We start from the raw sequence: 14810 nt of genomic DNA on the forward strand, positions 1-14810 counted from the left end.
GAGTATTTGATTAGTTGTTATTAGGTGGATATGATATAAGTTGGGTATTTGGGATTTAAAATTGAGTAAACGCCATTGATAGTAACTCAAGTTTTTACATATTGATGGTTGATGATGAATTGATTGGTATTTTAATTATTGATTATTATTCATGGCATAGAAAGGTAACTTACAAGCAAACTACTATCTTATCTTTTAAATTTAATTTAAGTATTTCAAAGTTTAAGTTATATTTTATAAGGTGTGGTATTACTGCTACTGATGTTTGAGCAAAATCGTATATTTATTGTGTTCGAAAATTGGGATTTTGACTTTGTTTGACCTTGCTCCTAGTCCTTGATTAAATTATGTTTTGAATGTTCATATGTTTTTATATATGAGCTTTTAAATATTGTATTTATTTAAAGAGATTACAAAAGCATGTTTTATATGTTACTAACTTATAAAATACGAGTCTTGAAATATTGTATTATGAAAATGAGGTATGATTGTTGATTTCAAAGAAAATCAATTGAATTATTGTTTCGTTTTATATTAAAATGTTCGACATTGAAAAATGTCTGTTTTTGGGAGTTGGCAACGGATATTTATATCCGAGTTATTGTGAAATCCAATAGCTTGATAATAGATAATGGTTATTCGGATCGGTCTCGAGCCCCCGATCCCGTTTCGTTCTTGCAAGAACTGTATTTTCGGTGATGATGATCACTCGTGTTCTTAGGATTTAGATTAAGCCTACTTCCTAATGGTCCATATATTCCCACATTTTAAAGTGTTGTTAAATTATTGATTTAATATGAGATTTGAATAAATACGTTTGATACATAAAGTTATAAAGTTTTGTTTGTTTCGCAAATGATATCATATTTTTCATTTGCGGTATTTTTTCGCTATCAACTGGTAAAGTAATAGCCGCATTTTGATTTTTGCTATTAGCTTGCAAAGTTATAGCCGTATTTTGATTCTTTATGAACTAAAGGTTCATAGCTGTATTTATGTCAATACTAAACGGTCTTTTAAAAAAGTTTGAATTTGGATAAAATAATGTTTATAAATGGTTACCAAGTGAACAAGGAATTTGATTGGAGATGTTTGTTAATTACTTGTATATAAATGTAATAGTTTGTTGGTTTACTCAACAATTCAATTGTTTACAGTTTTGGCATATCTCTTACGGGGGATAAATTCACTTTCATGTTGTCAACTTTAATGCGGATGGATGTACTGTTCATTTATGTGTCATGTGTAGGTGTAGCAATAGCAAGGACATCGTTTTTGGAAAGTTAACTTATAATGATATTTTGACAAATCATGTCTTTTAAAAAAATTTAGATATTTTATAATGTATTAACTTAGTTTATAATTGGGTTGTAAGTAATTGTATTACAGTTATATAAAGTTTTTAAATGCTCTGATATTGGTTGCTGTGGCTATCGAGCCACATGTCGAATTCAGCCCAGACTTCTATAAGTCTTTCGCTGTGCTTTGTAGACAATATTATTATATTATTTACGCTGGTTTCGACTGTTTCACATTGTTAGCAAATTTCTATTTCTAAAACATGTTGACATTTTATGATGAAAAAAAATTAGCTTTTCTAAAAATGTAATTGACTAATTGTAAACCCCTAATAATAAATTTTTAACACAAATGAAAAAAATGTTACACAAATCCTATGTGAACAATACTTGAGAAATCAATATTACTATATTCTTTTTAGTCTTACTTAGAGAAAGAATTTCACTTATTTCTTCTTGATTTCCAAAGAATCCATGGGTTCGGGATAAACATAATAATCAGTCTATAAAGAACCCATATATTATACAGCAATATTTCATTACATAGCTTGCACCTACAAAAGGATAAATTAAAAACGTCAAAGATAAAATAACTAATTAAATATACTAATAATTGCCTATTTCTCAAAGGTACAAAAGGTCCAAACTCCGAACAAAAGTATTCCCTGTGCGTACCAAATCTGCCCCATTCTTGAAGGGAAAACCAAAAAAAGCAGATGAAGCAGGAACAGTAGAAGAAATAGAAAAGAGTAAGACTGTAAGAGTCAAGGCCAAAAGCAAAAAGGGGAAAATTTTAGAGACAAATTTGATAGGGCAAGGGGAGTACAAGCAAGGGGAGTACAAATTTCAAAAGTACAAGTGGAAAAAGAAAAAGATATCATTCAAGCATTGATTTACAAAACTTGATATCACATGTGATTATGTGAATATGCGGAATTTGTCACGGGAAAATGACATTAAAGAATAATTGCTGTAACACGGAAATACCAAATGAATATGACAGCATCTCTCTGTTGAATCCTTCCAAAAAAAGGACACTGCTGGAGTGCTAGTCGCTGGTTTTGTATTGGTATGATGGATGGGATATATTCTTGGCAAGTTCTATGAATGGTTATAATGGAATATCGTACAGAAAGCCAGACTTTTCAACCAGTTTGAATATTAACTTGACGTAGGACTCCAGCACCAAAAACTTCAATGCAGTCGAAAGTCATCAGCATTAACACACGTTCACGTAAATAAGAGACCAAAATTAAGAAACCTGGAAAGGAGTTTGAGAGCAATGCAGCATCATATTGGTTGTGAGAAGCTTCAGTTAAGGATATGAAAGCAATCTTCGTGATTGAGCTGGAGGCGCCAATCCAGGGATGTCTCGGATGTCTTTATTGTGTGGGTTTAAAATCTGGAAACATATCATGCGCAACAAAGTTATTATACATAAGTAATAATTCAAGGTGAGCATATGTTATGTGTATGATTGTATGATCATGTGTTAACATGGATTGTTGACGAAGAATTGGGTCTTCTAATGAATATAAAAGCAGGAACAGGACATAAATTGAAGTGTTGCCATTCACAGATAGGTGCTGATGAATATATCTATATTCCTTGACACAGCACGGAAGTAAGTCAAGGAAGCAAAATAACTTTTTCTGTCAATTTCGCAGACCTTAACATTTGTTTTTGATTTTTCCCGAAAAGAAAGTGTGGAGAAGGACAGAAAGAAAAATGTTAGAGCCCATTTCATTAGAAAAAGAACGTATTCCTAATACAGTAGTTACTAGTTACTAGGTGTAAAATTAGTGCAAACTGTGAATGTCCAGATTAGTGGGTGTTAAGGTCACTGATAAATACACAGGGAATCATCTATATTAATATTTTGGAGAAAACACACAAATGTTCACATGAGACACCTGTCCCTGAGATGTGTAAAATAACCACTTATGGATATGTCGAGCTCATCTTGGCCCTATTTGAGAATTAAGACCATAATTTGGCCAATGTAAGCCAGGGTCCAGTGCGCACGTATACCACTTAAAACTGTTTTTACTTCTTAGAAAACAATCTGGGAGTGAGTCGCAGGGCAGCTCTTGTCACACTTTTTGACCATTATATCTCATCTTCGATCTCCAAATTCTCTGAATTTGACCAAGAAGAGCTATTGTAAGCTTTCTTTCAATAACTATTTTGCCCAATCTCTCAATATCTCAATTTGAATGCTTTGATATCCTTAGATATTTTCAGACTAGTACTCCTATCACTCATTTAAAAGGCCCAAGTGGCTTGGGCGCTAATTAATGCACAACGCCACTACAGAATGGTTAAAAGTTTGATTAGACAAATGAATTAGTCGGTAAACTTGCCAATGCCCAGAACGTCAGAGTGAGAAAATGTGCACATGACAAAGAAAGACAATCTGCAGTTCCAACTTGTAGCCTATGCTATGTATTCTCAGGTCTAAAGAATCCATTAACTTCAAGATTACTTTATAATGAACTTCCACAATCCCTACTCCCTAGTTACTGCTCCAAAAATCAAAACATAATTTTTATCTAGAAGAAAATAGTCAAACAGCAGCATAAAAAAGCAACCATAATAACAAGAATTATAAAGAAATTTGAAGCCAACCTTCACAATAATGATGGCTATGACTCCAATAACTATAAGGAAAAGAAGGGCCATGATGCATTTATCTGTAGCAACCTGTAGAAAGTTCGGAAGGTAAGTACCAACAAGACACTCAACATTAGAGAAAGAAGCTAGGTGTTGAAGAGACCTGTCGACCGATTTCCTTGACTAGCTTGGAAGCCTTTTTTATAGAGAAATTTATGGAGTCCAATTCGTTAACAATCCTACTCATTTGTTCAGTCTGCACACTCCCAGAGGTATATAGAGTTATACTTTATGCTAGTTAATTTATCAGAGGCATTTTAGAATGGAGAGAGATTAAGGCACAAATATAACTTCTACCAAATGTCTCACCTGGGCTTTAAGAGCTGCTGCAGTTTCTTGTCCAACTCCAATTGTCTCATGAACAATCTGCCTCAAGCAGATGAACATTATTAAAGATTTTACATGGTTGGCTTAAAATATTCAGGAAGTTAAAAAATTGTGTGCATTGGAGATCTATCACCAACGTATGAAATGTACATAATCTATAACACGATATGGCAAAGAGAGACAAGATATGGTAAAAGGCATGTCTTTTTTCGCATTGAGATCCGCTATATTAAGATAATTGATCAATCAAGGACCAATTAATATACACTGCATTTGCAGTATATCATTAATTTACAGGAATCACAGCCTAACTATGCGTGACAATCCCACACTTTAAGCTATATCGATATTCAGAAACAGGAGTGAATTGTCGTGGCATAAGGACTCAAGGTAGCAAACAGGCCAGGACGATCAGGCTCAATATGGGTCACTTTGGTGTGCATCACATTCTGGTGATAAGCCATTAAGTTTTGTCAGAGGCAACGTAACTTCAGGTTGGTTGGAGTAATCAAACATGGGTCCACTTCACCAGGTCTAATACGGAACATAAAGAACTACCTTGTCTACAAAAAAAGTAATAGCAGGTAAAATCGTTTCTAATTCCTCACAGACAGTTGGACATCATATAATTAGTCATAGGACGCCATTTTCTTTTGAATTCAACAAAATTGCCAAAATAACAAACCTTCTTCCCTCTGTCAATGGCTTCATCAGTTTCATCCATCATTCTGTTTCCACGATCAACCAGCTGTTCATTTGTCATGGCTGTAGAATACAGAACACATATTACAAGTAAACAAAAAGATGCACGTACTTCTAGCAAAAAATACTTTGCATGTGATGAGTAGTATCCGTAACAATATGCAACGACAATTTCCCACTATAAAGCATTTCAAAATCGAAAAATGTGGAATATCATGGGTTGGCCTACAGGAAGATCAGTAACCCTTCTCCCTCCCCCTTTGCCTGTACACGATTATCCTTACCCTAGAATCAAAAAATAAAGGTTAAATTGCTTGTGCACATATGTAACTAAACATAAGAAGTTTTACTTGTAAACTTGTACTCAAACTTAAATGTTTTGAAATTCAAGATGTGCTTAAGAGATCTCAGAAAAGGAAGCAGTCAAAAGTCTGTTGCATTCATGCAGCTCTAATATGGAACTCTAGCAAATACAATAAAAATTAAACTACTAAAAGCCACTTACCAACAATAGTAGTAGATTATATTATATACTTACCCGATGCTAATAAAACATTATCTTCGCCAACTTTTTCACTACTCCCTTCAAATAGATCAACTCGTTTAGTTTCCAGATTGGTTGCATATCTGTTCAAATTCAAGCCAGTGTAAATCCAAGATGGAAACTGATGAGCCACGAGCATAATAATAGAGAACTTTAAGGCATTTGGACTTTGGAGACGTATCATACAAGAGGACACCATTTGGAATATAGAATTATTAAAGCAGTTCATTTGTTATTTCATGCCCACCAAAACTATTTTTGAAATTAATACCACTTTTTTCTTTAGCAAACTTGTACTCCCTCCGTCATGGTCAATTAGGAGCAAAGAGAATAATTGTGATTTTTAAGAAAAAAGTCGATATTGGTAATAATTGTGTTGATGAAAATAAAAGAGATTTAAAATGTATGGATGAGATCAAAATTAAGTGGTGGGCCATTATTTAAAAATAGAAATGACGCAAAATGATTAGGACGAACCAAAATGGCAATTGATGCAAAATGAGTGGGACGGAGGAAGTAGGACGGACCAAATATCTTATCAAGAAAGGACATAATAATGCATGTAGCCTAACTTACTGCTTTTTCAAAGCAACATATGAATTCAACTCTTTGATCTGCAGAGAAAAATTAAAGACAAATCAGTGCTAAGCATAATATTTAGGAAAATTAACACAGCACAACTTAAAGGAAAAACAAATTAGTACTAGATAGTGAAGAAACTATCTTCCGCATCAATATATGTTTTCATCATAGCATTAGGCACTCCTCCTATTCTAACGTGAAGAAATTTCACTTTATCAATCCAGGGTCAACAGGCAACACTCTTTGTTAACACAAGGGTGGATTGTGTACATTTGAACCCCTCATGCGATCATGCCTTACCCTGCCTAGGTGGGAGCTATTAGTGGCATTGGAGCAATGTGATGCAATCATGCAATGTTGTTGAAACTTGAAACGATGAAATCTAGAAGACTAGTACTTTATTTTTGAAACTTCTAAGACCAATAAGCACCTAAGCTTAAAATAGAAGAAGCAAAAGTAACAAAGTAAACCATTGATTGCTTTCTCTCATTCATCGTCTTGTTTGTGTCTGGATCATTCCTGCCTTCCAATTTCTTCACCTCTCGATCAAATTCTTTAATAAGCCTGCGGAAAAACAAGAATAATGGTGATGCTTAAATATAAGTATATAACTCAGCAATTCCAGTAATAAGTGAATGGGTAAGGATGAGAGAAAGCCCATTAGATCAGGCTTTACTACCCTAAAGTGTTCTTCAACAGAGAAGAAAGCATAAGATAGCACAATTTTCATATATTGGACTAATTATACATGTAACCCCATATTGTTGGGATCAAGGCTTTGTTGTTGTTCGGCTATCTATACAAGTCAATTCAATAAATATCAATGCATTTCCACATAACTGGAATGTGAAGAAGTTAAATCTTCTTACAGAAGAAAATTCAGGACAGCTAAGAAAAATGAGAATGAGGATCAAGTGGAAGTTTTAATCTATGACATGCAGTCCCCATTCAAATCTGCAGAGCCATTGCAGGATGCAGGTGCAGAGAAGGTTGTCATATAAGTAGTTGCATATACCAACTATAACTTGTAAAGATAAAAATTGAATTAGAATCAGGAATTTGATAGTCATCCACAAAATTCCTAGTAGAAAGCGTGTGTACAGAATATCATGAAATATCAATTTAACATCAATCAGTGCAAGTTAGTCAACTTCAGCACCAGGCACATTAGGCACGAATATTTCTCCTCAACAAGACCAACATATTTGGCATAAATCTATAGTGAAAGAAGGTAGCATTATATGCATAGTTCAGAAAATGTTGTGCTAGTGCTATTTAAAGCTATGAACATAGACAGAGCATACACATAGGAGTGCAAATAGCTACCTCTTACATTCCCGCATCTTATCAGTGAGCTCTTCAAGTTGCCTGCTTTGTCTAGTTGAATCCTTGATTTTCTCCAACTTCTGAAACCCATTTCTGTTTAAGAATAAAAAGAAAATAACTTAACCAAAACCCATGGCACATTTATGACCTGATAATAAAATTCACGAATCATATTCAAACATACTTATCAAACTTTTAGAAAATGAACATTAATGTTGTACCAAAAATAAAAGAAATACAATTATATAGCAGTATAGCACACAAGAATTATACCAACTATTTTCCCCTTTTGTGCGTATTTGAATTGCCACATGCATAAGCAATTAATCACTTTCTAAAACGTCAATGCAGTCACATGACACATTGAATATGGAAGAACAAACTCTTACATGCAGTTGTGTGATCTATCTCACACTATTCATGGGAAAGGGAAGACCAAAAGTGTACTTTTAAAACACTGAAGACTACCCTGTAGCAAAGTGTGCAAAATACATGTATAAATCTTTGGCAAAACAATATGCCCCCAATTACAGAGGAGCCAAAAGTATCCATTGATAAGGCCAACAGAACATTTCTGGACAAAAAAGCGTATGTTGTTCACAAGACTGAATTACCATTTTCGACGAGGCAAGATCACAGATTGCAGTTCTTTGGTTTGGATTATAGTAGACTGTTAAAGCAAGTACCAATACTCGTGACAATGACAATAACTTTAATCATATTATCAAACATGCTTTATCATGCACATTGGAGGAGAGTGATGAGGATGTGTCGAGCGTGAGTGGATTAAGGTTTGAAACGATTAACGAGATGGTTAACATAGAACGTTTGAGGTTCAAATGAAGTGAGGAACCGTGCCTTGAACGAGTCAAGGCATGGGGAGTGAAGTGCTCGATCGAGGCATGTGAGAAGAACAAGTCAGTGAGCAGCAGGTGGGCATGCTCGTTCGAGCATTAAAGAGCTTGTTCGAACAGCATGAACAGAAAGCAGGCAACAGGCGCAGGTAAGCCTGCTCGTTCGAGCATCTTGCTGGCTCGTTCGAGCAGGGTAGTCAGAGGCAGTCGAGCAGTTTATTCCTCGGATTCTTTTGCTGTTTCTGGTTCATTATGGCATTGATGTGGGCACTTTATTCTTATGTTTGATGTGTTGTTTATTGAGTTGTTTATTATCATGCATTATTGTAGATTTAATTGGCATGTTAATTGGGGTGTAATTGTGCTTTATGGTGATAAATGTGTGACTCTAAGAATGATACTCACCTTCATCTATAAAAGGGAGTATCATTCATAGAGAAAAGATCACCACAAACACACTTTGAGAGAGAGCTATTACTTTGATTGAAACTTGAGAGTGTTCATTATCGTTTTAGCATTTTGTGATCTTGAGAGAATTGTTCTCAAGATAAGGGAAGGTTTATTACATTGTAATTGTTGAATTTCAATCTAATAAAACTATATTTGAGGGGGAGGTATTCAAGATACCTCATAATCACTTGTGTTCATCTTTTGCTTTATTTTTCATTTTGTTTTTCATTGTTAAACCTCTTTAAGGCTTTCGTTTCATAGACTACAAAAAAAGACTCAGTATTCTAGTGCACTTGTTTATATAAAATAGTTGATTGTGATCAACAGTTTTTCAATCAGAAGCAGCCTCTTTAGTGTTACAAGGGTGCGGATGCAACATACGAGCTACTTTAGTGATATTGGGGCAATGTACCATTGAAGTTGATGGTAGATAGACTCAATGTGACTGATATAATGTTGTTCCAATATACTCCTTTTTGCTCAGAACATAATCAAAAGCTCTCACATAAGGAAACATGAAGGAGCAAACTTAAGGAGATAGGGAACACTTCTCTATGATGCATTGTCATTACTCATTACCACAATCACAATCCGGAAACTTGGTATAATCTTTAATGTTCTTAATCCTACTTTATTGATTAAAGCAGACGGCACACGCATGATTGTTAGTCTCTATAAGGTTCTCTTAAAGGTGAATATAAGATCCAACCAAACTACGACATAGAAAATAAAACAAGCATACCTCAGATTCTTCGAAGAGACAACTCACTTCATTTGCAATCACTTTTTCCTAGAAAATTGCCACTACTATTCCCTCAACACCACCACCCTCTTTCCAATAAAGGAGACTACAACTCTCATTGTCAATTGCTCTAAGAAAAACGTATACAATTTACACAAAATTGACAAAGACCTTATCATAATTCAAGATATAAAGCTTAATTCCCCACTAAAACATTCATTGCACCACCCTAAGAATGTTTCTTCAAAAAATGAAACTTCTTTTTGAAAGAAACATAAAGGAACCAACATCCCTAACTAATACTCAATTTAAGTTGATATCATATATTGATTCGCAAATTAATAACACCATTCATAATTCATAAATAGTGCAAACACCAATATTGATTTCTATTCGAGTGTCTTGCTAATAGTTCTAATTTCTAGTCCTGGGTAATTACAGTATAGTATCAAGCTACAGTGATAAAAATATACTGCTTGTAAATTATCAAACATCACATCAAAAAATTCTAACTTGCGAGCATCAAATAAACATCGATTAAATCTCGAAAGCTCTAATAAGCTGAACTAAGGATTATTAAGCTAAATGCATTATCAACATTTCGAAACACCACATTTATCCCTTAAATTAGTAACAGGAAAAAACTAAACTTGGCAACATCATAAAAGATTAGATCTTACGATAATGCACGAAAAATATCATTGATTTGTCCATCAATCTCGCCGAGTTCTTCGCTAATCGCCGATAACGACGACATTGTCAATTTCCGAAAAATGTCAACGCGTCTTTGCTCTTTCTCCTACTCCCTTACTTGATTTTCGATTCGATAAAATGCAAACTACCGCACCATCAAAGATCCGAAAATGATCATTTAAGAATGAAAATCTTTGCTCAAAAAAACCAAAATTGATACTTTCAGATAATGACACTCAGTTGAAGAGATAATGGAACTTTTCCCCTTTCTTCAGATGAATTGAAAGTAATTTAGAAATCTGACAACTTCGAGAGATCAAAATCTAGGGTTGTAAAAGATCTAAATTTTCAAGCGGAAAGACCACAGATAATTTGAAATTGAAAATGGTGTTTTTCTCTCTCCTTCTGCCGTGTTTGTGTTGGTTTAACATCCATTGATTTACAGTTGACATATATTTTGCCTTTTTAAGGGGTGGCTGTAATTGAGGCAAATATTTAAGTATAAATTAAAATTAAACTAGAAAAATAAAGTTAGTTAAATAGATTATTAAAGAAATTTAATTGTTTGAAAAGTGAAAGAATTAATTAAAAGATAAAGAAAAATGGAGAAAATAGGAATTAGTTCTCTTAGTTTGGATATAAATTTACGTTAGAGAAGGGTAGAGGAATTCTTTACCTCCGAATAAGGAACATCAACCTTTCTTTTTTTCATCTTTTTTATTACTTCTATTCTACTATCACAATTATTTCAATAATTTCATTTGCTTCTCTAAATACCTTTGTTATATTAATTTGACTTTTTTTACCCCTTAAATATTTATTATCAATCCTAGCGACCCCTTAAAAATAAAAATTATCCAGAATAATCACACTTATTGTCATCTATTATGAATAATTCCTACTATTGATTATCTTTAAATACTTTAACATTTGTATATTATTTGCTGATAGCACTATTTCCACTTATGTATATAATAAATTCAAATAAAAATAAAAAATTGTAAAATATTTTTCGCAATCAATTCCTATAATTATTCGACCCAGACCGACCTTTTACACCAAGACCCGTTAATGACCCGACCCGTTTGTCACCCGATTTATTAATAACCCGTTAAAATGTGATCTAACCCTTAACCCGTTAGGTTGACCCGCCCCGTTGAACACCGCTAGTGCCTACCAGAGAGAGGAGTAGGGTAAGATTAACGAAGAAGCATAAGGGGAAAAAGAAGTGAGTATAACGCCTAGAAGGTACTTACAATAACCGGCTAAAATGTGTAAAGTGTAAAGGGGTGTTGTGAGCAAATAATATACGAAGGTTGGATTATTTAGAAATATTTAATAGTATGGATTATTTACAACTAATGTTTCTTTTTTTGTCACATCAATTGTTTTTAGTGACTCCCTCCATTTCTTAAAAAAAGTTTTCGCTTTTCATTTTTGAATGTTTTAATTGTTGTTCATATAAAAATTTCTATTTATAGCACAAATTTGGGACAAAAATAATCTTACCCATCTCATTTTAATATTTTAATAATGATTATGTCTCTACATATGTTCCACTAACTTCATTTTAACATTTTTATATATCTTATGGTTCCCACATATTTTCCACTAACTTTATAAAAATATTTTTTAATTAGTTATGGTCCTCATATTTTTTTCCACTAACTTTCTTTTAACACTTTTTAATATTTGTGGTTCCCACTTTTTCTCCATCAAATTTATAATTCAATAAAATAATATTTTCACCATCTAAAAGATTTTATTTTTCCTAATTCCTGTGAACATTCGTTCTGGAAACTTCATTAAGGTACGGATGGAGTAATTTTTTTTCAAACTATAAATTAATATTTAAATGCAATTTGTTTAATTGGTATTATATCAACTTATTATAATTTTTCACCAAATTAAAAATTATCATAATTAAAATAGTAAATCAACAAATGTGCAAATTAAATGGATATATAATAGGAATTATTCCATAAAATTGTAAACGGAACCAATTTGAATTAATCAGGAATGTAAAATGAAATCAAAAAATAAATTTGTATTTGTATTAATTTTAAGCCAGTTATAAATTTAAAAATTTAAATTTTATTCTAGAATTTTTTTCCAAACTTGTGTTGAATCTCTAGTTAAGTAAACTAAGCATCAAATATAAAACCCAACAAATCAAATCACAAATTAATAATCATGTTTTAAACTAAACAAAGTTGGTTTAGTGACCTTAAATATAGCTACTCGATAAGTAGTATTAAGATACCTGGATAAATAAAGTTACAAAACAAAGTAAATGGATACTTATATTGTAGGAGGTCGACCCGGTTAGTAATAAGTACTATTAAATTAGATAGTGCCCGTGGACCGTGTGATGCACGATTTTATTATATTTTTTGACATAAATTATATTAATTTATATAAAGTATTATAACTATTAATAACACATTTCAAAATCAAATTTAACACAAAAATATGTAAATTTATATTTTATAAAAGTTCAAACCAAAAAAAAAAGTTTTTAGCATGAAAAATATAATTGACTTACATAAAAATAGTCGCAACCTCAATCATATTAGAATCAAACATTGCATTTAAGAAATAAATTGTATAAATAAAAAAAAATATCTTAATAAAAGTATATTATGTTTTATCCATCTCAAAATATCCATTACACTAAATAATACTCATTTAATAAATAAAATAAAATAAAATAAAATTATAAATAATTGAAAAAAGAAATAATACTCCATATATAATTTTCTAATACATTAAAAGATAGTGAGTTATAAAGTCAAAAAAAAAATTAGTCATAAAAACAAGGGAAAGCAACAGAAAGTATCTAATAAATTTTTTTTTCCAAAAGGTACCTAATAAAAAAAATTTTGACAAAAAATACCTAACAAAATTTTTTCTTATCCAAAGAGTACCAAGTAACGTTTTCCTTCAGTTAACCGTCAAATATAACGGTTGACTAGTCAAATCAGAAATTCTTCTTCCTCGTCTTCAATTTCTTTTCTAATTTAATTTCGATTTTGAGTAAAAAGTAGAGGAAGAAGATGGTGAGGAAATTGAATTGGAAACGAAATTGAAGATGAGGAACAAGAACTTCGATTTTGACTAGTCAACCGTTATATTTGACGGTCAACTGAAGAAAAATGTTACTTGGTACTCTTTGAAAAAGAAAAAATTTTGTTAGGTATTGTTTGGCAAAATATTTTTTATTAGATATTTTTTGGAAAAAAAACTTTTATTAGATACTTTTTGGCATTTTTCCCTAAAAACAATGACATCATCATTCAATGTTGTAAGGAAAATTTTTATTGAAGTTGTGACACATAAACAATTTTAAATAATGATTATGTTAACAATGTTTTGTGTTAGTATTAGTTATAGATGATGAAAATGGTAATATAAAGTAAAGTATAATTTTGATTGGAAAAATCTCTTGTCAAGTTTGATAGTGATACTTGTCCCTCGTCAAGGTTGATAGTGATACTTGTCACACTTTAATCGTCTCATTTTATTTACAAAATTCAATTCATTACATTTGAAGAGGTAATATTAAGTGATAATGAAAATTTATAAATAAAAAACATTTTTATTATCAAAATTTCATTTTCATTGAAATAACATTTACATTTTATAAAAAATTACACTATAAATTTATTTTTATTATAACTATTTAATACCAACAATAGAACAATCAAACAAGTGTACCGGAGTATGTCATGGTATGTGATTACTCACTCAACATAGTCAACAGTAAAACTGTAAAAGTACTTGGGGATTTGGTCTGAATTGGTGATTCTCTACATAAGAAGATTTTCTTCCATTAAAGAAGCATCACACCTTTAGACTTTAGTATTTCCTTCACTCTAAAATACAACTCCAAAATACTTGCTACATTACCTATCGTCAAATTTATTTTATGAAGTTCTTTAATATATAAAAAGTGAGATTTTATAAATCGTAATTTCATAATATTAGTTTTTATAATTTTTAAATGTATATAATTTAATATATAAATGATAAAAATAACATACTCCCTCCATACCAATATAAATGTCTCATTTGTTTGGGCACGAATATTAAGAGTGGTATGAGATCCATTAAAAAGGTTGTAGTTAGGTAAGTACTGAAGAGTAATTAGTAAAGGTAACTAGTAAAGGGTAATTGGGTAAGTAAGGTATATGGGGGTATATTCGTAATTACTTGTGTGAACTAAGTATATTTAGGTAAAAAAAATTGACTAAAATTGAAATGTGACAATTAATATGATTTTGCCAAATAAAAAAATGTGACAATTATATTGGTGTGGAGGGAGTATTAAATTGCGTGAAACAAGGACCTAAAAGGATTCTTACGAATCAAGAATTCGTATCAAGTACTCTTACTATAAATGTCATGCTCTTTACTTGTAGTTTTCACATAAGCCATTAATAAACAAATGGATCTTTTATCCGAAAAAGTAAATGAAAAGATTATTTTTTGAAGGAAACAAATGAACTAATGTGATTATTATTTCTTTAAATATATTTTCTTTGTTTAATTATATTTTTTATGTTTTACTTTTTACATAATTTAATAATTAATTATATTATTTATACTTTAAACTATAC

General features: G+C 31.6%; 1 protein-coding gene across 1 annotated transcript; it reads right to left on the minus strand.

Annotated features, from left to right (window-relative positions):
- Positions 1 to 1357: 1357 nt before the first annotated feature.
- On the minus strand, positions 1358 to 10639 carry LOC130801662 (novel plant SNARE 11-like). The gene is made up of 10 exons (XM_057665548.1): positions 10179 to 10639; positions 7453 to 7545; positions 6597 to 6690; positions 6121 to 6158; positions 5539 to 5627; positions 4984 to 5063; positions 4281 to 4337; positions 4075 to 4167; positions 3927 to 4001; positions 1358 to 2700 (listed from the first exon to the last, which is right to left on the minus strand). The coding sequence occupies exons 1-10, from the start codon at positions 10253 to 10255 to the stop codon at positions 2614 to 2616; spliced, it is 783 nt and encodes a 260-aa protein (XP_057521531.1). The 5' UTR covers positions 10256 to 10639; the 3' UTR covers positions 1358 to 2613.
- Positions 10640 to 14810: the final 4171 nt, after the last annotated feature.

This window comes from Amaranthus tricolor, chromosome 15 (assembly GCF_026212465.1).
Source record: "Amaranthus tricolor cultivar Red isolate AtriRed21 chromosome 15, ASM2621246v1, whole genome shotgun sequence".
NCBI classification, from domain to species: Eukaryota; Viridiplantae; Streptophyta; class Magnoliopsida; order Caryophyllales; family Amaranthaceae; genus Amaranthus; species Amaranthus tricolor.

Coding starts and splice junctions, on each gene's coding strand:
- LOC130801662 (XM_057665548.1), bottom strand. CDS start 10,255: ATGTCGTCGTTATCGGCGATTAGCGAAGAACTCGGCGAGATTGATGGA. Junction 7,546..10,178: donor GATATTTTTCGTGCATTATC/GTAAGATCTAAT, acceptor ATTCTTAAACAG/AAATGGGTTTCAGAAGTTGG. Junction 4,338..4,983: donor CCATTGACAGAGGGAAGAAG/GTTTGTTATTTT, acceptor TGCTTGAGGCAG/ATTGTTCATGAGACAATTGG.